Raw genomic sequence first — 25,650 nt, 5'->3', positions numbered from 1 at the left:
GCAATATAGTTGCTTTAGAACATGTATAGCAAAGTGTACTAGTGACTAGGAGTTAGAAAGCCTGGTTTATAATAATGGCTCCATCAGTAACTAGCCTTGATCATCAGAAAACCTTTTCTCCCTGCTGCTCCTTTATCTATAAAAGTGGAGTAAGTCCTTTCTAATTATCTCATTTAATTTGGAAGTAAAGTAGAACTATGTATGCTAAGTGCTTTGAAAAGCGTGGAAGCATCAATTTTAAGACATTGAGGGGTTATTATGAAATCAATAAAATACTGTGAAATTTGGCTAAATAAGGTCTATTGCCAGGACTCTTTTATTTCTTTTTCATTCAGGTTTTAATTAATTATTTCCTTAGAGAAAGCAAAACAGTGTAACTTATATTTTGTCTTCCTTTGGACTGCAGTGAACCTTTGACTTAGAAGTAAATTAGTGTTTGGAGCTTGTAAAAAGTAAACATTTGTTCCAATTTATTAAGTCTTATTCTTTAATAGCCTAATAATTATTAGAATTAAGCGTACTTACTTGCTAAGGCAGAATGAAGAACAGCTAAAATCACATTTTAGCTGTTTTTAGCTCAATCTATATTTGACTTTGGTATGAATGTAATGGATGCAAATAATTCAAATTTATGGTAGTTTAATGATAAAAAAAAAAGAGTACTGTGTTAGTAATTTAATGGTAAAAAAGTACTATGCTAACATCTTGCCCTCCTCTTTGGGTAGTACGTGTTGTCCTAGGGTACTATAGAGCTTATCCTGTAAGTATCCTATTGATTACTTCTTAAGTGAATAAGTGGGAAATCTGTATGGTTAAAAATATCTCATTCAACTTGACTTTAAATCTTGTTTTTTCAGGTTCTCAATCCATTTTACATTTTCCAGCTATTCAGTGTTATACTTTGGTGCACCGATGAATACTATTACTATGCTCTAGCCATTGTGATTATGTCTATAGTATCAATTTTAAGCTCCCTATATTCCATTAGAAAGGTAAGTCCAATTTATTATGGGGTTCACAATTATATTTTGTAATAACATCTAAGGTGTTATTAAAGTACTTTTTACAAAGTAATACTTAATATAGTTATTCTTTTAGTTATATGAATGTGTACTTTTTTCTTTTGAGGTAGGAGAAGGCAGATGGTGTTTAGAGTCAGACTAAACACCTGCCTGCTTAGAGGCCATAGGGAACTATAGTCGTTTATCACAGGCTGGAATATGGTTCTACTGTTTTTAGGGCTAATGTGCTTCTTATTTTATCTTGATATAAGATATTGAATAATCTTTAAAATGTTTTAGTCTCAACATTTTTAAAGGCAGAGGTAATATGCATTTGTTGTGTTAACTTACCTTATTTTATAGCACCCTTGCTTTTTAATATTTTGAAGAGTGGTTTTATATTAGCTAGTTTTGAATTTTTTTTCTTATTTCAGCAATACATTATGTTGCATGACATGGTGGCAGCTCACAGTACTGTGAGAGTTTCAGTTTGCAGAGTAAATGAAGGTAAGTATTTCAGGTGACTCTTGGAAAAATAAATCGAAAAAAGATATCCATTAAGCATTAATATATGAAGCAAGCCCAATGTATTATATATACATTCGTTTCTTAAGAAAAAAATTTGTGTTTGGATTTGTATTCATCTGTGCATCAAATCCAATTAAGTAAAATTGTATTTTTCTTTTTCTACAATTTGATAGGTACTAGCCTAGGTTCTGAGGATGCAGTAGTTACCAAGATGGACATAGTCCTTGCTATCACTGAACTTCAGTCTAGTTAGAAAGACAGTAACAATAAAGTGTGACAAATGCTATGATAGGGAGACTCCAAGAAACTTAGATATTAGAAAGAACTCATTTGCTGTAGGTGTCAGGGTGGCTTAAAAAATACGTGGTTGAATTAGTTAGATAAGAGGTAGTTGAGCAGGTAGTTTGAGGATGAGAATGAGAGAGGGAGGAAGAGGGTGCTAAGTGCCCAAAGGCCTGGAAATTAGAGTTTGGTCATCGTAATGACTGAAAGAAATTCAGTGTGGCAGATGTGGCAGGTAGATAGATGATGCACAGCCTTCCAAGGCACGTTTAGGTATAATTTTGACTCACTCCGAAAGGCTATGGAAAGCCATTGAAGGGTTTTAAGCAGATGAGTGATCCGATCATATTTTTTGAAAAAACCGTACTGGCTGCCATATTCAGACTGGTTTAGAGGGGAGTAATATTGAAGGCATGAAATGGATCAAGGTGAAGGTTACGAAAGTGGAGAGAAACGAGATGGGTTTGAAAGATACTTAAATTTGGGCATTGAACAGGATTTGATGGTTTATTGGATGCAAGGTAATAGAGCCGTGTTGGGCTGTGGGAGGCGGGTGGGCATTGGTGCCATTTAAATAGAAGGAAAGGCAGGATTGTAGGAGAGGATAATGTTTTGGACATACTTCTTTGGTGCGATATTAAAGAGGTAGAGGAGATAGAGTGGAGGCAGCACAACAGCATCATGGGCCTTAGGGGCAGTAGCCACTTTGATTCATCGAGGATACCAAGTTAGTCTCCATTCTTTTGGATCAGTCTACCACATCCAAGTGTAAACACAGTTTGGTCTAACCCATTACTTCTTTCCCTTTGTTTCCTGGTCACTTGCTACTTTAGCTGGGAGTAGCTATCTGCAGTTTTAGATGTATAGCTTATTAAATGCTCCTTTCTTCTCTGCTACTGATGAGGATACTGTGGATGCTAGGACATATGTACCATTCAACTTGTATCTTTCTTATCTCTTTCATGTAGTCTAACAGATCATTGATATTTTGTTTCCTGTTATACCTAAGGGGAGTAGAATTTCAAGTGACAGTAAAAGCTTTAAAATAGTATTGGTTTAAAAATACAGATCTTCTTTTAAAATGAAGATTATTATACCTACTATGAGCTAAATATCAAAGTTCTTTAAACATTTTTTTCCTCGTAGCTTAGTAAACTAGTTATTTGTTTTTTAGAAAAGAGAGTGGCCTACAGATTAATATCACAAACGGTAATTTTCTCCTCACCTGTCTTTGTTTACAAACTAGTGTAACTCTCTTTTGAGCATAATATTAAACACAGGTGGGAAAAAGAATTAGAGGGGCGGGGGAGAGAGAAAGAGTCCAAATATAAGGCAATCCTAGAAAAAACTTTTTACTTGGGAAGATCTTTTAAGAAGGTATTTAACTAACTTGAATATAATGCATTTCTAAAGAAATAATGAACTAGATAAAATAGTACAATGTTTATTTTATAAATTTAAAATAATATCTAAAATATTATTAAAACTATTAAGACTATTGAGAAGGCAATGAAACTTTATAGGTTATATACAGTGGCAATAAGAAAAAGAATGCTGTACAAAATGCTTTTAAAAAAAGAAGATATTTTAAAAATTTCAATGCTTGCTTCTGTTCCCGAATCTCATTTTACTTGTTGTAGGGAATCTCATGAGGATTCATTGTCTATTTTCTAAAAGGACTGTTAGCTACATTTGATCATTGAGTGTTGTAATGAATGTTGGAGCTTACTCACCTTTTTGATCACAGAGGACTTGCCACCACCTGTGTACAGTTGGCATTTTATCAGGATCAAACTAGCTGGCATACTTCAATACCATGCTTTATTAGCCTACAGAATAATGATTATATTTGTTGAAACTCTTTGATTATTGGGATTTTTCTATTTAACTCCATTATGTTAACATCTTTTTGCGTTCAGGTGACCTTTGTATAGATCTTTTGTTTGCTTGTTTTTATTCCAATTTAAAGAATTTTCTTTTCAGACTTTTCTTTCTTTTTCTTTTTTTTAAACCCAGAAATACAAGAGATCTTTTCTACAGACCTTGTACCAGGAGATATCATGGTCATTCCATTAAATGGGACAGTCATGCCTTGTGACGCAGTACTTATTAATGGTACTTGCATTGTAAATGAAAGCATGTTAACAGGTAAACTAAATTAAATGAGTAAAAGTCAGATGAGTTGTTTATATTGATATTAAGATTAAATAGTTATTGATTAAGGTATTTCAAAATTAGCTATGCCATTTGTATGCCTATGAATGTGATGGTATTGAAGTGGTTTTTTGTTTTGTTTTTGTTTGTTTGTTTTTGTTTTGAGGGCACTGAATTCTGCATTATACTCTGCTGTGATACTAAATCACTATGCTGGTGTTAATACATTTCTTAGCATGCTCTGGCCACTCTTTTTGACATGAAGAAATACTTCATATTAAAGGAAGAGGAAAGAAGTTCTTAGCCTGTAGAGTTTTTACTTCCCTATTTGATATTTAAAAAGCGGGAATAAAGACTTAATATTTTTTCTTAAATTGGGGAGAAGTAGACTTTAAAATGACTTCTGTTTGAAAATTCACAGTCTGAAGATAGAACTTTATACCTTTTTTATCACATGAATTTTTTTATCGTCAGAGTCAGTTTCGCAAGAAAGTGATTCCTATATAATATGTTTTTAAACTGTTAAGACTCTTGTCTTAAACACACTCACACACATAAATATCCCCCCACACTTGTCAGCTTTGAAGGAAGAAGTATGAGTGCTACAGAGAATTGAATTTCACTGTTAAAAAGAATTTGGCTGTTTGCTGTTGTTCGAGAGAACTACCATTCTACTTATTCTTTACTCCCTTCCCCAGATGCCTTTTCTCTTCCTTACTTGTGTGTGTGTACGTGTGTGCGTGCGCGTGCGCGTGTGTGTGTGTGTGTGTGAGAGAGAGAGAGAGAGAGACAGAGAGAGATATATATATATATATAGAGAGAGAGAGAGAGAGGGAGAGAGGGAGAAAGGGAGAGAGGGAGAGAGGGAGAGAGAGAGGGAGAGAGGGAGATAGAGGGAGAGATGAGGGTCTTCACATTTCTTGTGTGCTTGGGATTGCAGAGTTCTTTCCAGTTTAGTTCTTAGGGGTGAGAGAACAGGTACTGGGGCTGTGGCAGCTTACCTGGTCTCCTTATTTGAAATAACACAATCATTTCAAAATGATTATCTCTTGAATCACGAATCACTTTCAGGAGTTATTGTAGGAGATAAGATTTGATATTTTGGGTCAAGGAAATTAGTAGACAAAAAGCTAATTGAATAAGCTATGTTATTTACAAATGAGAACTCTATTTTAATAGCTATTTTAAATCGTATGATAACATTTAGGATATTAATTCAAATTTTACGTGTTTCACACTGATTTGCTTTATGATTTTTTTTTTTTTTTTTTTTTTAGGAGAAAGTGTTCCAGTGACAAAGACTAATTTGCCAAATCCTTCAGTGGACATCAAAGGAATGGGGGATGAATTATATAGTCCAGAAATACATAAGCGGCACACTTTGTTTTGTGGGACTGCTGTTATTCAAACTCGTTTCTACACTGGAGAACTTGTCAAAGCCATAGTAGTTAGAACAGGTAGAGAACAACTGATCTCTTCTTTCATGGTGTAGCATAGTTGATACCTACTGAGTGTTTAAAAATCAGAGATTCTGTTTTGGGAGATAATTCTCATTTTCTCATAAAAATATAGTAATTTTTCTTATTTCATTTTTTTTTAAGGATTTAGTACTTCTAAAGGACAGCTTGTCCGTTCCATATTATATCCCAAACCAACTGATTTTAAGCTATACAGAGATGCCTACTTGTTTCTCCTGTGTCTTGTGGCAGTGGCTGGCTTTGGGTTTATCTACACTATTGTCAATAGCATTTTAAATGAGGTACGCACATGGGACTCTTAGTAGGGTTTGATTGTTAATCATCACATGTGACTTTTGAGGATTTGAAATGTGGCTAGTGAGGCTGAAGAACTAACATTTTAATTTAAATTAATATAACTTTAAAAAGCCATATGAAACTAGGAGCTGATTAGATTAGAACATTGCCATCATAGCAGAAAGTCCTGTTGGATGGCTCTGGTTTAGATAGTGTTTTACTTACTCTCTTGTGACTTAAAAAAGAGAGGAGTGACCATATATTCACCAAAAGCTTTATTATTTCTTTTTTTAACCTCTAGGATACATGGTGTTAAAATTATTTGCGATTACTTAATTGAGGATACTTGTAAGGGACCTTGTCAAATATTATCCTCTGTAGAGACAGTGATTCTAGTAAGAGTCAATATCTGACAAATGTTTATTGGACTTTGAAGTGTGTAGTATGAGAAGTGTGTAGAGCCATTAAAGTGAATTTCCTTTAAAAATAGCTGTCATTCCATTGACAATTTATTGAGCTTTCTATTTTGAAGAAGCTCTAAAGGGAAAAAATTATCCAGGGCTAATGTACATATATACATACACACTTAGAAAATTGAAAATGGTTTTTAGATTTTTCACTAAATGCTCAGATTAGTAAATATTTGGGACTGACATTTATTTTTGTGTGAATTATAGGTAGAAGTTGGGGTAATAATTATCGAATCTCTTGATATCATTACAATTACTGTGCCACCTGCACTTCCTGCTGCAATGACTGCTGGTATTGTGTATGCTCAAAGAAGACTGAAGAAAATTGGTATTTTCTGCATCAGTCCCCAAAGGATTAATATCTGTGGACAGCTGAATCTTGTTTGCTTTGACAAGGTTGGTTCAGTTTCATAACCATTCTCAAAGGTTACTTTGTAGCTTTTAAATATTTAGATTAATGTTTTCTATATTCTTTATCAGCCAGTTTGCACACATTCTTTAATGTTGCTGTAATTTTCTTCTTTTTCAGCTTACTTGGCACATGCATCATTTTTGTATATTCTTTTTTTTTTCATTTTTTAATACTTTAGATATTGCTTATTTGCTTAAATCTGCACTTGCCTAATCATTCATCTCTAGAATTATGCCTCGTAATGGTAGTAGTAAAGGCTATCTGGTCTCTTGTGTTTTGAATAGAATAGGCTCCATACAGATATATTTACTGAAATTTTATTGCTATTAAATTTTTATATTTAGTATTTGTTCTGTGATTTCAAATATGCTTCAAAATTATGAAGGTCACTGAATATGTTTCAAAATTATGAAGGTCACTGATTTTATGATTTTATGTGAAAATGACAAATTTTGTACCTGTGTTAAATATACCCTGCCTTGTACAAAGAGTTCTCCTTTTCTCAACTGAAATTAGTTTTTTTGAAAGTTTTATTTTGAAAATTAAATCTAGGTAATTGATATGATAAAAATCTGTGTATCTTCATTATTAAAGGAAAAAAATGTGAGACAAAATTTAAAAGAGAGCTATCACATCCCATGACTAAGTTTCATATTTGTTCAGAAATTTCCCTTATGCTTTTCTTTTTGGAAACATTACTATTAAGATTTTTAAGCACACACAAAAGTACAGAAAAAGTAGAATAAACCCTCATTTACCCATTACTCAGCTTTAATGGTAATCGGCACTTTATCAACCTTTATCTATTCCCTCATTTTGAAGGGGCAACTGAATCAGACATTATTTTCCCATATACCTTAGTACATATTTCTAAAGGTGTTTTAAAAGAAATTACCACAATGCTGTTAGCACTGTTTACGACAAAAAAATTAATAATTCCTTAGTATTATCTAATACCCAGTTCATACTCAGATTTCTCTGTCTTTCTCTCAAAAATGTCTCAGAATTTTATTTTGTTACAGTCAGAATCCAAATGATTGCATTGGTTACAATTAATCTGTAATAGTTGCTTTTCTTACCTGTCATCCCCAATAAACCAAATCATTTACAATCCTACATTTGGCTGATTGCTTCCTCCGGATGTCATTTAACTTACTCCTCTTTCCTTTTTTGTTCTCTGCTCTAATCGCTCTCTCCTTTGTAGGCATCCTTTATTGGTTGATAGGTTAATTGGTGCATTGTTCCACTGTTTTTCAAATAATATAAGTACATAAATATACAAATCTACATATATGCCCCCGCCCTTTATGTAGAGGAACCATATATAGTAAGCAGTGTTCTGCACCCTTTTCCCTATTTTAACTCTTTGTTCTGGGATTTAGTCTCTATCCATGTACAGAGGTCCTACTCATTTCCCTTTTTAACAGCTTTATAGTACTCCATTATATATATGTGGTGTAGCTTTTCATAATTTTTGTTTTTGGAGGTATAATCTCTATTTTGTATGTGCTTTTTTTTTTTAAAGACTGGAACTCTTACTGAGGATGGTTTAGATCTTTGGGGCATTCAACGAGTGGAAAATACATGGTAAGTATTAGCTAGACTGATCATTTATTAATTTTTAATAAATATTCAAACATTCAAGTATATAGAAAGTAATATATCAGTAATGTACATACAACTGAGATGATGATGATATTTATTTGTTTATTTATTTTTAGGTGAAGCAACCCTTGGTTGATCTCATAGATTGCAAGGATCTTGTCATTTTACAATCCCTTATTTTTTTATTTTTAAAAATTTTTTATGCCTATAGTACCTGGTCTTCCTAGGTGGCCTCCCACCCAAGTACTAACCAGGCCCGACCCTGCTTAGCTTCCGAGATCAAAGGGGATCAGGCTCGTTCAGGGTAGCATGGCCATAGACCACAACTGAGATTAAACAGTTGACAATTTATTGTATTTACTTCAGATCTTTTAAAAGATTTAAAATATTACAGATATTGCTAAAGTCTAAATCTACCCCTATCCCTACTATCATTCTGAAATTGTGTTCTATTATTATCTTTGCACATTTTATATTTTCACTATATATGTATCTATAAACAAATATACATAATTGTTATTCTGTATTTGTTTGCTGGGTTTTATTTTCTTTTTCTTTTTTTGTCTCTTCACTTTGTTTTCAAGATTTATCAATCCTGATATGTATAGCTCTAATTTTATTAATCATAGCTGTTGTTTAATATTCCATTATAGGATTAAACCATATATATGTTCTACTAAAAGACAGTTTCGTTTTTTCTTTCTTTTCCCTTCCACTTTTGCAAAAAGTGCTGCAGTTAAAATTCTTACATACTGTTTCTTGTGAGCATGTGGTTGAGTTTCATTAAACTCACTACCAGAAATGTCAGTGCTGGATTATGTGGCACAGGCATAGCTACAGCTTTAGTAGGTATTGCCTAATTGCTCTCTAAGTGATAGTGTTCACTCTCTCCCTTGGTGGATGAGAGATCCTGTTGTACCACATCCTTGCCAATGTCCTTGTAAGACTTCTCATTTTTGCCAAATGGATAGATATGAAATGATACTTCATTGTGGCTTTATATGTAGTTTTCTCATTACTTATAGAGCTGAATGAACATTTTCACGTTTTTGGAAGGAGGGTCATTTAACATTCTTCTGTGCAGTATCATTTTATAGCCCAATTTTTCCATCGTGTTGTTAGTCTTTATCTTATTCATTTGTTAGAAGTCCTTTGTAGTTTCTAGATCATAATCTGCATTACAAAATATTCCACTGGTTTTCTTTCTCTTCTTTTTACTATGTTTTTGTTGTCTTTTGATGTTTAGAAGCTTCATTACTGTGATTGTGTCTGTGTCATTTTTTTCTCTCAAAAGTCTGTGGGACTGTGGCTTGTATCCTTTAAGAGACCATTGTTTGGTTCATGTAATTTCAGCGTTGTTACATCTTCTTGGTAATAGGTTGTCACATTGCGACCTTATTTATCCCTAATGTATCTTGCCTTAAATTCTATTTCATCTAATGTTTTTATGTAGTTACATGTCAGCTTTTTTTTTTTGCCTGATGTTTACCTTGTGTATATTTTTTCCATCTCTTTTCAATCTTTCTGTGCCATTGCGTTCATATTTATTGTGATTTCAGATATACTCACACATTTTTTTTATATTTCACATTTTCTCAGAATTTATACATCCTAATCTTTTACTACTTGTCTTTAAATTATTCATATTCATAGTTAAGAGTCTAAAGTTCATGGGTTTTATTGTTGTATTTTAAACCCCACGGAAGAACCCATGGACTGCAGAATACTTTTACTTTGATTATTGCTCTCCTTATTTGTATTTGTTGCATAAAACTCGATTATAATTTTGGTTTTCTAAAATCTGCATGCTAAGATTTACTTAGATTTTACAAATATCTTTGTTAACCATTGCTTTTTGTATCCCGTTCCTCTGAATTAAATTGTCATCTTCTGTAACTAGATTCTTTAGTAATTCTTCGTTTCACTGTCACTCTTGAATGATGGTGTAACTGTATAGATTTCTATGTTGACAGTTGTGTACCTTCAGCACTTTGAAAATGCTATTCCATTTCTCCTGACTCCTTTTGGTATTGCTGTTAAGAAATCTTAATCTCTTTAGTAATCTGTTTTCACTTTTGTTGTTTTAAAAATATTTCTTTATCTTTGATATCTGCATTTTCACCATGATCTTTTTATTTGTTTGTGCAGGACTATTTTGTTTCTTGATTCCAAGAGTTCCAAGAACTTTTTCATAAGTTCTGGAAAATTTTCAGCCTCTTTGTGTTCCATTATGGCCTTCCCCTCATTCTTTTCTCTCTGTCTGGGAATCCTAACCATATGTTGGATAAGGAATTTCATTTGGTTCTTTCCAAATCTGCCTCTCCCCGTCTCCCCCATGGTGTCTTATTCTTTTCTAAGCCTTTAATTTAAAAATGCCTTTTTTTTACATTCATTCAGATTGCCACTTTATTGTCTCAAATTTATAGGATTCTAATTCTATCCTTGTTGTGTCTGTTGACTGGTGGGAATTGTTTCTTGGTGCATTTTTAGATTATGAACACATTCTTAGCAAGATTTTCCTGTGAGACTCCCTCCTCTGTGGCTGTGTGGTGGGCGCTCCTTTGACTTTGCTTGGCCAAGAGTGGTATCAGTGTTGCCAGAAAAGCTTTAATGTTACTTTTGTAACTTGGGGATTTCTGGACCAGGCAGTAGCATATACTGAAACCCATATCCTCTCCTGAGTAGTGTAGGGTTCAGAGTTTAGGCCCTGAAATCACCCATTTTTGAATCCTTGCTCTGCCACCTATGTGCTCTGTAACTTTGGCAAGTTACTTAACCATTCTGCTTCACTTTTCTCATCTTCGAAATTGAGATAATAAAATACCTTCAGATGGTGTAAAGATGAGATGAGTCAAGTATATTTAAGGTTCTTAGAACAGGGCCTAGTGCACAATAAATATTATACAAATATTAAGTATTTTCTTGAACTTTGGCGGGGGTAGGGGCAGTGGAAAGAGATAAGCTTATTCTTAGCTATTCCTTTGGGCCTATGGGTAAATTTTTATAGTATGCCGTTTTTCCAAGGATGTAGCTCTCGAAGAGCACTTGCCATCCTGGGTGAGAGGGATTCTTTTAGTTTCGAGTCCCCACTTTGTATGTGGCCAGGACTGTGTCTACTGTTCCTATGTGGTTATTAAAACACAAGGGTACTGAGATGACTCCCCTGCCTTCTTCCTTCTCCCCTGTGTAGTCACAGCATCTGCTTAAGTTCATAGTCCACACCTCTCTGGTTTTCCTTTCCCTCTATTTCTGGCACTTGAAAATTTCCCTTTATTTCTTATGAGCTCAGTTTTGCATTTAGAAGTTTATGTGTTACACATTCATTTTATGTTTTGTAAGATAGTTTTTAATGTATTCTAGTCTTTCGAATGTACATAGGCAGCATTTTTATGATTTAGTAGCTAGTATTTCCTATAGTGTTATGTGTGGCCTACTTATTCAGAATCTAAGATAATACTATATTTTAGTTGTGTAATTTTCATGGAAGAAAATGTTTTTGAATGCTTAAAATTATAGTTAAAAATATGCAGAAATGCAAACATTTTATTTCCATTTTGAAAAATTGTAAAACCTGAATATTGTTAGAATACTGTCTTGAATCTTGGGATGTATAAATCTAATTAATTCAATGCATTTTCTATTTAGTTTTCTTTTGCCAGATGAAAACGTTTGCAATGAGATGTTGGTAAAGTCTCAGTTTGTTGCTTGTATGGCTACTTGTCATTCACTCACAAAAATTGAAGGAGTGCTTTCTGGTGATCCACTTGATTTGAAAATGTTTGAAGCCATTGGATGGGTAAGTTCAATATTTTAAGGGATAAGTAACTTTAGGAAAATAGAGTAAAAATTACCTCGCAGAAGGTCTGCTTCTTTTAGTTGTTTTGACAACAGTCTATCTTGTACCATAAAAGCAACTATTTAATTTTTAAAGATGTATCACTAGAGAGATTGTTAGTTATACTTTGTAAAAAGAAAAAAAATGTCTGTTTTAGTTAAAATGACTCACTTAAACACCTTTAATAAAGATGACCTGCTCAGGACCCCTGCTTTATGTTTGTTTATATGAGAAATCAGCTATCAGCTACTTGGGGCAGTCGGCATAGTCAGTAAGATGATCATCAGGGGCACAATTTGTTGGTCAAGTGAAAAGTATAGAGTAGTGATGTGTCTTCAGTGTTCTTTGTTCCCATCTTCTACTTTCTGTGTCTTGACACACACACACTGTTTGTGTTTGTTTGTTTCCTTCTATGTGTTTTGCCATTAGTAGTTTTAATTTCTGAGCGCTTGCTTATGTTCTCTGGTTGTGACCATTTTACAGCATTCAGTTCTTTTATAGATGCAATAATAGTTTGTTTTTAAAGTTCCATTCTTGCATCTGGATGATTTATTTTCTCTGGGTCAGTATTGTTTTGTTTTTTCTTCTCTACCCTTACTTAATCCTTCTCCTTTGTGCTTGTGGTTTTCATTATACATCTTGATAATACTTTCATATTTAAGAATGAAGTTCTTCTGGTTTGATAACTCTGGGTAGCTGCAGTAAGGTTTTTTTCCTTGCCCATATATATGTTAGACTGTTTCCTTGAGAAGCACCTCCCCTGAATGGGAAGGCTGACAAGGGGGAGGGAGCTTGTGTGTCGAGGTTGGGTTCTCATCCACAGGCATTCTTCAGTTTCAGAGGAGCAGAATTAGTCTTAAGGTTGAATGCCTTACCCACTCCCACAATCCTTGCACAAGTGGGGCTTTACTCTGGAATGTTAACCCTCATAGTAAAGCCCTTCCTCTTCTCAGGTTGGTCCAAATGTGTAGAGAATGACTCCCTGAATCTTTTTTTTTTCCTTAGCTCAGCTATTTCAGCTGGAAAGAAATATTCCCACCTCTCTTGTATGTCTTCTTGTGTTTATTCTGGACTCCCATTTCCTTCATTGCTGTATTTATCAATATTTTTCAATTTGCCTTTTGTCTTCATATTGGAAGTCTCCTCTTCCTGTTTTCCTTTCTGTTTACTTTTACAAGTTTATTCCTTTTTGTGTGTTTTGTTGACATTTTGAAAGGGAGGGAGCCGAGTGAGTGAGTAAGTGCTCTGCCATCTTCTGAAAGCCCACAACAAATACTTATCAAATTTAATTTCCTAAAGGAGGCCCACTTCATTTGTAGAGTATAAAGCAAAATAGAACTGATTCATCTTGATGTTCTCTAAAACTTTTCTCCAGCCAAATAGATTTTCAGTAGATTTTAGTATTCTGTTTGTGGAATTTTTAAAAAATGGGTTAAATAAGTAAGTTTGTGTAATAGCATGTTTTATTGACTTAAATTTTTAATACTTGGTTTTACCAAAAAGGATCAGTGGAATGTTTTCCCACAACTGGGCACTACTGATATTTGGTGTGATTGATGCAATATAAGATACATCCCAATTTCAGAGATGTTAAAGTGTATATTAGAATTGTATAAAATTGGCTAATCGGACACACTTTCTTTCCCTATCATTTTCCCATTGATTGATTTTTCAGTTATAGTGTCAAATTGGTTTGTTTCTCATGTACATGTATTTTAATACAAGTTCTTGTTTGAATTTTTTCACTCAAAATTTTTAAAAATAAATTTCAAGGGGTTGGATTTGTGGTATCCTAACTAGATGTGTTCAAGTTGAAACAGTAAACTCACATCTTTGGATTGCAGTATGTTGACGCAGTGGTTCTATTAACCATATTTGAGCTCTGTATACTTCTGAATCCTTTCCTGTTAGCAGAAAGGAATTCCTGGATGATAAACTGAAAATTTTGGAACTGTAAGAACTTTCTGTTTTTTGTAGAGCCAGTCTCAGCCCAACAAGTTGTAGGAGAAAAATTAGAGACTTTTTTTCTCTATTTCTTTACTCATTTCTAACCTCTGCTTCCTCTCTTCCATGAGTTGCTAGGACTTTAACTAGCTTCATTTATATTTTATTTATGTTAATGATCTCGTAGTGCTCATTTATTTCTTGGGCACTAATTTTTTTTTTAACTTCACTGAAAACACCCATAATGTTTCTTTAAAAATGGAACCAATGAATTAAATTTTATGAGGTAATGTGTTGAATATTTTCCTTTTAGATTCTGGAAGAAGCAACCGAAGAGGAAACAGCACTTCATAATCGAATTATGCCCACCGTGGTTCGTCCTCCAAAACAGTTGCTTCCTGAATCTACACCTGCAGGAGACCAGGAAATGGTGCGAAATCACTTTAGGCTAGATTATAACATTCAGTTTGCATGTAACTAGAAGATGAAATCACATGTCCTCAATTCTCATGCAGATATGAATATTTTAATTGTGTTTATTAGCAACTATACCTGGAATGTTATAGGCATTTTCTCAGTACCATTACTTTTCCTTCCTATTAACTGAGCAGCTTAGCGCCTTGTAATTTAGATATATGGTGACATGGTGATTAATCCTTTTAAATTGCACCTGTATATTCCTAGAATTTAGTAAAAAGAATATGTGAGAGACTTAATTTTTAGGTGAATTTTAAAAGTGTTCCTCAGAGTTTATTTTAGTTCTTAATATGCTAATATTTTTAGGATAGCAGAAAATTTAAAATACTAAAATATATACTTTTTGAAATGGGAGGCGGTAGGGAAGCAAATCTTGAAACTTAATTTTGAAATAATCGAAGTTCCTTACTGTTTTCCAAATAATGTTTCTGGGTGTGAAGTTTTTTTGTTTTTGACTTTGAGTATGTTAATAGACTTAATCTGTACTATTTCTTTATTTTTTATTTTTTGTTTTGTTCTTAGGAGCTGTTTGAACTTCCGGTAAGTAAAGATTGTTTACTTGTTACCTAAATATATTTGTTTTAATTCTTAAAGGATAAAAAACGCTTTGTGCATCTTTTGAAATTATACAGGCTATTTATGAGATAGGAATTGTTCGCCAGTTTCCATTTTCTTCTGCTTTGCAACGTATGAGTGTGGTTGCCAGGGTGCTAGGGGATAAGAAAATGGATGCCTACATGAAAGGAGCACCTGAAGTCATTGCCAGTCTTTGTAAACCTGAAACAGGTAAAGAAACAACAGGACGTTGATTAAAATTCTGGTATTTATATAAGCTTGTGTTCGTTTGAACAATAACTTTTTTTTTTTTCTTAAAAAGTTCCCGTTGATTTTGAAAAAGTTTTAGAGGATTACACTAAACAGGGCTTCCGTGTGATTGCTCTTGCACACAGAAAATTGGAGTCAAAACTGACGTGGCATAAAGTACAGAATATTAGCAGGTGAGGTTGATGAACAATTTTTCGACCATTTTTCCAATATATCATTTGTGTTTATATAAGTCACATATAATAATTTGTAAATAGTTGGATATTAAATATTTATTGGATGTATGGACATACACATAATGCAATGTTTTTTTTAGGTGATTGAGATAAAAGTATGGCTCTTCGGAACTATTTTCAATTCATTTGTTAAATATTTATCAAGTGCCTAGTATGTGTCAGGCATGTTATAGGAGCATAATTATGTTTCAATAAACCTAATTCTACAGAAATTTATTTTTCCCAAGTGATCAACTTGCTTTTGCCAAGTGGTTGGAACCAACTACTAATTCAGTCAGAGTATCATGAGTTACAATAACCAATTACCCTCCACCACAAAGGTCCAATAGCATTAACAGCATCACATTTACTTCCACATATAGAGAATATATGGGTTTTATGTCCAGGATTGTCTCTTTTACTATAACTGAGACAGACTTCCTGTTTGAGGATAACATTTTCATTTACCTAGAGTGTACCTTGCAATTTATTTGCAGAAAGTAACATTTATTGGCTGCCCTGCTAATTTTTCCTATCTAATAGCTTCTTCCACCATCCTCACTGCCATTGTCTCTAATTCAGGGTCTCAGCTCTTTTTTCTGGTCTTTACTGTCTATTCCATACTGCTTCCAGAGAGAGCTTTTTAATATTCAGATCTAATGTCGGTCTCCTATATGGCATTTTTATAAATGGCTCACCATCACCTACTGGAGGAGTTCATAATCAGAGCTATGGATCAGAAAAGAAAACAAACACACATGTGATTTTTAAAATGGGCAAATGGTTTAAACAGGTGAATATCAGAAAAAGCATACAAATGGCCAATGAACACATGAAAATGATAGGACACTATTTCTTGGAGAACTACAAAATAAAACCACAGTGTGACATCACTTCTCTCCTAAGATTGGCAAATTGGAAAGATTGATAATAGCAAGTGTTAGTGAAGGTAAGAAAATTATTACAACGTATCGCTACTATGCTACTGTAAATTCTAAAAACTATAACATAGTACCTGTTAGCAGTTAAATTTGCTTATGTAATTTGACCTAGCAAGTGCAGTTCTAGGAATCCATCCTGAAGAAATATTTCTACATGTGCATAAGATCATGTTTAAATAGTGTAAATGATATAACACTCACCAATAGGGCAGTGGTTAAATTGTGGACTATTTAGAACTTCTGTTAATTATTCCAGGCACATTAAGTCAAAAAGGTAGGACAGTGTTATAGTACAATTCTGTTTTCCTAAGTACTAAAGGAATGGAGTGGCTAGTCAAATAACTAAAAGAGAAAACTACATTAGGAATTGTAACTATGAAACAGGATGTTTGGGAGATGTGGTCTAAGCATGAACATTTCAAACAAAAAAGTGATAACTAAATGATCTGATTATTCTGATTATTGGGAGCCACAATGTTATATCCTGATTCCTGTGAAGGATACATTAGGCTCTTTTTTCTCTACAAATTTATCTTTTGTCATTTTCCTCCTTAAGGACTATTGAATTGCCTATAGTTCTCAAGCCTATCATATTCAGACATCCTTTCATGCCCTTGGATAGGCTTATTTTTCTGTGCAGGATACCCTATCCCTCCCTCCCTGTCACCTTTTCTCTCTCTCTACTTCCCTTCATTCTCATTTTTCAACTGAGACCTTTTCTGTGTTTACATTCTACCTTCTGGGAACAAGTTTTGGCCTTTCTCTTACAGCTTGAACCTTTATATCTCTGATTAAATATTGTAGTATTTATTAGAGGGCAAAATTCCTATGATCTGTATCATTCATAGGAGAGTTAGGAAACCAGCTGCAGCCAGAAACTACTAGTACCTCAGGAAAATGGTTGCAGTGCTTTTGACCCAGAAGTTTCACATTTGTATAGCTTTGTGCTTTGAAATGCATTTTTAGACTTTAGCAGGATCATTTGTACTAACTTTTCTTACTATTATTTAATATCATTAACACCCATTGTTCTAAATTATATTTCAGAGATGCTTAGGTTAATAGCTGTATACTTAAAAGGCCTTTATTGTTGAATTTTGTGTAGAAAAACCACTTGATGTTGCAAATCTGAAATTTTTGTCCCTAACTTCAAGCCCCCTGTCTCCTTGGAAAAAAATATTTTTGTGATATTTTTTTTTGTAGCTTGTGATTTCTTAATAACGCAGCTATCACTGAACAGACTTCATCACCATTATAGTGCTGAAACACATATTATTTTTGAATGCATCTCTTTGCTTATATGTCTATTTCTCCACAAAGACATATTGAGTAGAGAACATGCCTTTTCATCTTTGACATCCCAGCTACTAGCATAGTGCTTGGTGTACTGTAGATACTCAGCTATTTGAAGGAGTAGCATCTTGGTAACTATTGAAAATGAATAAATATGCTAAAAGGCCCACCTCTTGGTCCTGAATAGATTTCATTTTTGAATTGCTAACAATTTTTAGGTCACACTTTCAGGATCAAGAGTTTTATAAAATTCATCAACGATGATAATGAATCAGTATAATTATATCAAATGTGCTTATGTACAGTTTTTTCCTTTTAACATTTAAGTTAGGGTATATCGTATGGGGGACATAAAAAATAGATTTATTTATGTTTATTTGTGAGTAGGATCAAGATGAACATTCCTTAGTATTACAGATATTTAGTGTCTTAGAAAGATACATAGTTGTCCCTCGATAGTCATGGGGGGATTGGTCGTAGAAACCCCCTGGGGATATGAAGGACCAACTGTACATTTCCAATGGTCTTTATATTCTCACATTTCAAAGGGTAAAATTTAATTTCAAAATGTATTTCTTATTTTTTCCAGATTAAAGCTTTTTGAGATATTAAACAAAATACACACATTTATGATTTATTCCATGTATAAAATGTTTTAATTTATAATTTATGGATATTTTAATTACTTTATCAATAGAAAGTATTTGTTCTCTTGACTAAACCATTATGTGTTAACATTTATTTTTCCGCAGAGATGCCATTGAAAACAACATGGATTTTATGGGATTAATTATAATGCAGAACAAATTAAAGCAAGAAACCCCTGCAGTACTTGAAGATTTGCATAAAGCCAACATTCGCACTGTCATGGTCACAGGTTAGACTTTATAAAAGGACACAGAAGAATGAGTGTGACTCTTAGAGTTCAAGATATATAATATTGAGGAATGATCAGGTGGTTTTAAAAGTATATTCTATAGTAGCTTCATCCTACATTGCCCTATTTCAGCTCTGAATATGTTTCAAGGTATAAGATAACTTTGCAATACTTTTCGAAGGTCTAACAAATTCTATTTACAGCAAGTATAGTAAAATAGTGAAGGGCGCACTGAAAATTTAAACTCTACTCCTTTTTGTTGTGTCTTTTTAAATCATATATTTCTTACAGTACTTATTGTACTTTACCTTGTGCTAGTTATTTATAGATTTGTTTTCTCTAGTAGAATATAAGGTTCATGAGGGTTAAGAGTATCTTTTACATATTTTGGGGTCTTCTCCAATTTTTAGAACTGTTCCAGATGCATGGAAAACGATTAATAGATATTTGTTAGAATTACATTTTCATGTATAAGATAGTACATTTATTATTATCACTTGAATCTATAGTAGTGAAAATAGCCCGTTTTTTGATTACTATATCTAAATGATTCGGTGTTTTGTACTGTCGATAATGTTGTCTAATTGTAATTCCCTAGCTGTGCGAAATAGTGGTGGCTTTAAGTGTTTTTTTTTTTTTTTTCCCCAGCAAGTAATCAGAATTAGGGTATTTATTTTATGGCATTTATGTGTTCATTAAGACTTATATGGAAAAGGCCTGTGTACATTTTTATGTTTTAGAATCTGAGATTCACCTAATAGCATACTTACTAGCCTATAGCTCAAGTAATTAAATTTATTAGCATCCCAGCAATTCATGGTTCCAATGACTTCTTCAAAGCACTTTCCATCTCTAACTTGCCCCAATCTTTCTCTGCTATAACAGACTATGCCTTTGTTGTCCCAAGGGAGTCTGTTGTCACAGGATGACACCTGTGGAAATAGTGTGTGGGAATTGGGAGGGGGAAATAATATTGTCCTTCAGTTCCAATAGCAGTGGGTTCCCAGGACCTTTGCCTGCTCCTCTTGTAAGCTTACATTTTCTTCTCTTGACCATGTCTTTGCAGCACTGCTCTTCAGTACTTTCCTTCTCATGACTGAGAAGTTGTGTTTTGCTTCTCTTTCCATCTTGTAAAGATTATATTCTGTTTCCTTGCTTATCTTTTTGTTTTGTGTAATTTTGCTTTTATAATTCATTTTTCTTTTCTGTGATATTACTCTAGGGTATTCTTACACAGACATTCCTAGGTTATTTCAGCACATTTAATTGAGCACCTGCTCTGTATGTAGCACTGTGCCAGGTGTTGAGTGGGTACTAATAATGCATGACTCAAAAAGATGGAGAATATATTTGGCTTTAGAAATTGAGATTATTCTAACTGTTTAGTATATATGTGCTTGAATTATTTGAAGCTTCCTTTGATGAGTATATCCTAATTTTGTTATTTTTAAATTCCAAGAATAAAGACCAAATATAATATTAATGTTGCCCAACCCAGTCATGGTTGCCCAACCCAGTCATGGGGACTATAGTGGATTCTCAATAAGTACTTGTTTAATATATTTATGTTTCCATTTCAATTTTAATGTATTTTCAATATTTTGAAAATTAGGTGACAACATGTTAACTGCTGTCTCTGTGGCCAGAGACTGTGGAATGATACTACCTCAAGATAAAGTTATTATTGCTGAAGCATTACCTCCAAAGGATGGGAAAGTTGCCAAGATAAATTGGCATTATGCAGATACCATAACACAGTGTAGTAATTCATCAGCAATTGAATCAGAGGTAATGTCAAGATGAGTTTTGCCTTTTGAAGGTTCTTTTAATTTAGTCTGAAAAAATAAATAGTGCATTAAAATATAACAAAACAAAAAGTAAGCAAAAACAGAAGCCTGGGCCATCTGCTCAGAAATTCTGATTCATTAGACTCAGGAATCTGTATTTAAAATTCGATAGCCAAAGTTGAGAAGAACAGTTTTGAAGTATAACAGTAACAAAGATCTATCCTATTTTAAAAGTAATGATAAAAGATGCAGGTGGCCCATGATCATTTCAAATTAAAGCTGATATTAGCCTTCCCTAAGTTTTTCTTTTTCCACATAAACATAGATTATCTTAAAATTGAACTTTACTTTCAATAAATGTTAAACTTCCAGTATCTTGTATAAAATATTGGTTGAAAAGCTTTAGTTTTTGATCAGATATGTTTAAAATAGGATCGTGTTATTTGATTTGGCTGCCTAAATATTGTTCTGAATGTTGTATACACAGGCTATTCCAATTAAATTGGCCCAGGATAGCTTAGAAGATCTTCAGGTGACTCGTTATCATTTTGCAATGAATGGGAAGTCATTTTCAGTGATTCTGGAGCATTTCCAAGACCTCGTTCCTAAGGTTAGTGATTTGGGTTTACATATGTGTTTACTGGAATACATTTGTAAACAATATTTTAAAGAAATTTATATTTTTTCCAGTTGATGTTGCATGGTACCGTGTTTGCTCGTATGGCACCGGATCAGAAGACACAGTTAGTAGAAGCATTGCAAAATGTAGAGTAAGTATTGGTTTTTGTGTGTATTATGAATTGTAGTTTCATTTTCAAACCCAGAAAAGTAACTAATATTTCATGTATATAAAATTGTCACATGTGAGATAAGTGATAATTTTAAATATTTATAAGAGGTTCATGTGCGCATTTATTTAGCTAAAGTATAAAATCCACAATTTCTTTTCCTGGTAATATCTGTGAGGTAGAGTTCATTCAACTCAGTTTGATGGCAGTAACTTTATAGTTTTAGTAAATAATTAAGTTTCAAGTTTTTAAAGGAGAAATCTTTGCTGATAGCCTTAAAAGCAAGTGTACCAAAGACTATATAGGCCCAAGTACTTTGTTCTAAAGATTTAGGAGATTGTGATGCCAAAGTATTGAAGTAATTTGCCCACCTTGTGACAGAAATAGGATGATACTCAGATTATTTGACTTACAGGCTGGTGCTATTTGCAAAGCAACATGCCTGCTGGTCATTAGTTTCACTAGGGGAAACTTGTTCTGTTAATATTTCATAATTTTGTATTGGTGAAATCTTACATGTATATTTTAAGAAATTAATCAAAATCTTAACATAATTTTTGTTTCTTAGTTACTTTGTTGGAATGTGTGGTGATGGCGCAAACGATTGTGGTGTAAGTATAGTTTTTGTGATTTTTAGCTTTCTCTAGCCTAAGTCACATTTACAAAACTTAACTGGTTTTTGTTTTCAAACTTTAGGCTTTGAAGAGGGCACATGGAGGCATTTCCTTATCAGAGCTCGAGGCATCAGTGGCATCTCCCTTTACCTCTAAAACTCCTAGTATTTCCTGTGTGCCAAACCTTATCAGGTAGTACAAATTGAAAAATTTCCCATTATTTCTTCATAGTTTGCTCTAATAGTATAGAAAAAATTATCACAGGAAGTAATATGAATTTGTTTCCATGGTATATTGATGTATTTTATCTATAACTTATTAGCAACAGATTAATTGCTACTCCTCATCTCTTCCAATTCTGCTTTGCCTTAGTTCTTTTGGTAGAAACATGCTTAGTTGTAGCTGTTGAATGTTGGTGTTCATCTGTCAAGGTATAATGGTGGTTTGGAGAAGGAGTTTAAAATACTTTTATTCACATGCCAACATGTGTTTTCACAGGGAAGGCCGTGCTGCTTTAATGACTTCCTTCTGTGTCTTTAAGTTTATGGCTTTGTACAGCATTATACAGTACTCCAGTGTTACTCTACTGTATTCTGTGAGTATTGACATTGCTTACAGAGATGGCACTTAATGTTAAGACATTGAAATTAAGATTTGAGCATATAGGTTTGATTTTGAATGCCTCCTTTAATTATGGAACTTACATAAATAGCATCTGTAAGTTTTCCTTTAGTTTATTTTTTGTAGCAGATTGAAAATCTCATTAATCTGTAGTAGCGTTTCCTTAAGGCTAACAACTATGGCTGAAGCCTTGTGAATAAAAGATGCTCATATTCTTTTTTTTGTCTTTAGTGCAGATTGGACATCTTTCTTAAAACTTTACCAACTGTCCAGCTGTGACTTATTTCAAAATCATAGTTAACTTTGCTATACATTTACAGGAAAATGCCAAAATGAGAAAAGGTGTTTCAGCAGTGTTGTTTGTATGATGTCATACATTTGGAGAGAAAATTTAAATAGCAGTATTCATAGATACTCCCTCCGATTTTGTACTTGAAGTGATCTCACTTTAGATATATCTCTAAATGAACATTGGTGACATCCCAAGGAGTCTTTGTGAAACTATACCTTTTTACCATTTGTAGAAAGTATCAGGCGGGATGGTGTTAGATATTAAGGAAGCTTCAAGATACTAATTTCCAAGAATGTTGAATATTGTGAGTAAAAGTTTGTGTTTTCCTTTTGCTAAAACACTTTTAAAAGGTTTTTATTGAATAAATTTTTAGGAGATGCCTTTTATACTAATATATTAAATTGAATGTTTGCAAGTATATATTGTATTTCACTGATTTGAAAGGCAAATGCATTTCACTTTTTAAGCAGGTCCAAGTGTCATTTTGTATTATTGGGGGAAAAAAACTAAAACCAGGGAAAATGGTATGAAAATAGTGCTATAAAAATAGTTCCTGAAAACTAATTATGTTTTCAAAATTACTTCTGTAGGTCTTAAGTAACCTAGGAGACTTCCAGTTTCTTTTCATTGATCTGGCAATCATTTTGGTAGTAGTATTTACAAGTGAGTATTTTGTTTTGTTACTGATTTCAAAGCATAAAATTCTTATGTGACTTATTAAACTTTAGTAAATTTACATTAACAATTGTAACACTCTGCATACCTCTCCGGATTCCTTATAAATATTCCCTTTTATTACCAATTGCTTATGTTTTACCTTACTCTTTATTGTCTCTACCTTTTACTGAAATATTCCAGAGTAAGTTTGCCTTATCATGCCCCTTTACCTCTGAATGTTTTAATATATGCTGCTTAAAAACAAAGTCGTTACCTTATATAATTAAACACAGATATAAAGATTGGGGAATTTAACATTGGTATAACATTATCTAATCTATAGCTCATATTCAAGTTTTGTCATGTGTCCCAATAATGTCTTTTATACTGTATCTTTTCCCCTAGTCCTCTAACCTAGGATCTAATCCAGGCTCACAAATTTATCATGTCTCTTTAGTGTTCTTTAATCTGGACTAGTGTATCAGCTTTTAGGGGGGCTTCTTAAAGTTGACATTTATGAAAGGAGAAATACCAGTTTTATGGGTTCGTCTGACATTCTCATTAGACTCAGACTATGAATTTTTGGCAGGAATATCAAAGAAGTGATGCTGTGTCCTTCTAGATACATCATATAAGGAGACAGAAGATGTTGGTTTGTTCCAATATTGGTGATGTTAACATCAAAATAAATAATAATAGTAATGAGATATGAGCCACTTAACCAAATAAAAATATATAAGTCCATACAATAAATGCATGAATGATTGAGGCAGGGAGAAGGGAAAGCTCTTCCTTACAGTAAAATGCTAACTAATAATTGTAGAAGGAATGGTGAACTTAGACCATGGATAGACCATGATGTTACTGACATTTTAGGCTAGATAATTCATTGTTGTGGGGGCACTATTCTGTGCGTTACAATATGCTTACTAGCATCTCTGGCCTCTGCCCAACTAGATACCAGGAATACCCCCCCCCCCCAGTTGGGATAACTAAAAGTATCTGTAGACATTGCCAACTGTCCCCTGGAGGACAAAATCACATTCATTAAGAGTGCCTTATCTAGACAATCTTCAGTGGATGCTAAAATTAGTAATGAAAATCTGATGAAAAACAGGATTTGTACACAGTCAGTATACAAATTATTTATTCATTACAAAGAAAATGAAAACTTTCCAGTGGAGAAACTTGATGGATACCATCTTAATAAACGATCAGAGATCAGAACCCTTTTTTATGTTACCGTTATATTTATATTGCTTCAAATCTTTGTTACTATCTTTAGAGGGTAATACATATGATTTTAACTGTAGCTTTATAACTAAAGATTCAGAAATACTTAGTTAAACTATTTTTGGTGATTAATCTTAAGTTTATATGCTCATATTTAGTATTTTCTTTTACTTGTAGTGATATTTTCTCTGAATTTCAAGAGGCTAATGTAAAAAGTACTCCTGGGTCATTTTTAGAAAAACCTATATTGTTTACTTTCACAGATTATTTATAGACACCTGCCTTAGCTTTTGGACATTTTTCATATTAAAGATTTGTTAGAGAAAAACAAAAATTTTCAATTCCTAAATGAATCTGGTTGTGTCTTTTATAGTGATATTAATTTAGATAACAGAACTTTCATCTTTTTCTTTTTAATATAGTGAGTTTAAATCCTGCCTGGAAGGAACTTGTGGCACAAAGGCCACCTTCAGGTCTTTTATCCGGGGCCCTTCTCTTCTCCGTTTTGTCTCAGATCATTATTTCCATTGGATTTCAATCTTTGGGGTTTTTTTGGGTCAAGCAGCAACCTTGGTATGAAGTATGGCATCCACATTCAGAGTAAGTTGGTCAATCTGTTAAAAAATTTCTATAAAGTGTATCTAACATGCGTATAAAAATAAGTCTAAAAATTTATACAGAAGTTTTGCATGCAGCTTGATTAAACAATTTTGGCCTGTATTTCACTTTATATCATGATAACTCCCACATTGTAGGAAGGTGGTCAGGCAAGGTGTTAATAATCACTACCAAAATGGGGATGTTGGACTAGTTTCTTAATTTGCTACTGAGCCTTTCTTTCCTCATATGTAAAACAAGAAAGTTGAAATTAATCTCTTTGGTCTCTTCTAAACCAATAATGTTGGTAGTTCTAAGTTTTCTAACCCCAGTTTAGGAAATGACATTTAAAATCTAAAAAAAAAATAAAATTTATGTATTAAATGCTTCTTATTTGTTTATGGATAGAGTGTTCACAAATTATGAGAACATTATTTAATTAAACATA

The 25,650-nt window shown here is 33.2% G+C and overlaps 1 protein-coding gene and 1 pseudogene across 5 annotated transcripts in view; one reads left to right on the top strand and one right to left on the bottom strand.

Annotated features, from left to right (window-relative positions):
* ATP13A3 (ATPase 13A3) overlaps positions 1 to 25,650 on the top strand; it is a 79,376-nt gene that overhangs the window by 30,879 nt on the left and 22,847 nt on the right. For all 5 annotated transcript variants that reach the window (XM_016136360.2, XM_016136362.2, XM_016136358.2 and 2 more), the window contains 21 exons: positions 858 to 992; positions 1,436 to 1,508; positions 3,828 to 3,959; positions 5,243 to 5,422; positions 5,567 to 5,724; positions 6,397 to 6,585; positions 8,127 to 8,188; positions 11,852 to 12,002; positions 14,299 to 14,415; positions 14,985 to 15,002; positions 15,095 to 15,248; positions 15,340 to 15,460; positions 18,489 to 18,613; positions 20,226 to 20,401; positions 20,888 to 21,010; positions 21,091 to 21,170; positions 21,757 to 21,799; positions 21,885 to 21,994; positions 22,301 to 22,397; positions 23,306 to 23,378; positions 25,028 to 25,205. In XM_016136360.2, coding sequence (XP_015991846.2) covers positions 858 to 992; positions 1,436 to 1,508; positions 3,828 to 3,959; positions 5,243 to 5,422; positions 5,567 to 5,724; positions 6,397 to 6,585; positions 8,127 to 8,188; positions 11,852 to 12,002; positions 14,299 to 14,415; positions 14,985 to 15,002; positions 15,095 to 15,248; positions 15,340 to 15,460; positions 18,489 to 18,613; positions 20,226 to 20,401; positions 20,888 to 21,010; positions 21,091 to 21,170; positions 21,757 to 21,799; positions 21,885 to 21,994; positions 22,301 to 22,397; positions 23,306 to 23,378; positions 25,028 to 25,205 — 2,495 coding nt within the window. The remainder of the gene's footprint in view (positions 1 to 857; positions 993 to 1,435; positions 1,509 to 3,827; positions 3,960 to 5,242; positions 5,423 to 5,566; positions 5,725 to 6,396; positions 6,586 to 8,126; positions 8,189 to 11,851; positions 12,003 to 14,298; positions 14,416 to 14,984; positions 15,003 to 15,094; positions 15,249 to 15,339; positions 15,461 to 18,488; positions 18,614 to 20,225; positions 20,402 to 20,887; positions 21,011 to 21,090; positions 21,171 to 21,756; positions 21,800 to 21,884; positions 21,995 to 22,300; positions 22,398 to 23,305; positions 23,379 to 25,027; positions 25,206 to 25,650) is intronic.
* On the bottom strand, positions 8,409 to 8,527 carry LOC118602244 (annotated as a pseudogene).

Source organism: Rousettus aegyptiacus, unplaced genomic scaffold, assembly GCF_014176215.1.
Source record: "Rousettus aegyptiacus isolate mRouAeg1 unplaced genomic scaffold, mRouAeg1.p scaffold_m13_p_4, whole genome shotgun sequence".
NCBI lineage: Eukaryota > Metazoa > Chordata > Mammalia > Chiroptera > Pteropodidae > Rousettus > Rousettus aegyptiacus.
The sequence above is the reverse complement of the archived record's forward strand: the minus strand, read 5'-3'. Positions and strand labels throughout refer to the sequence as shown.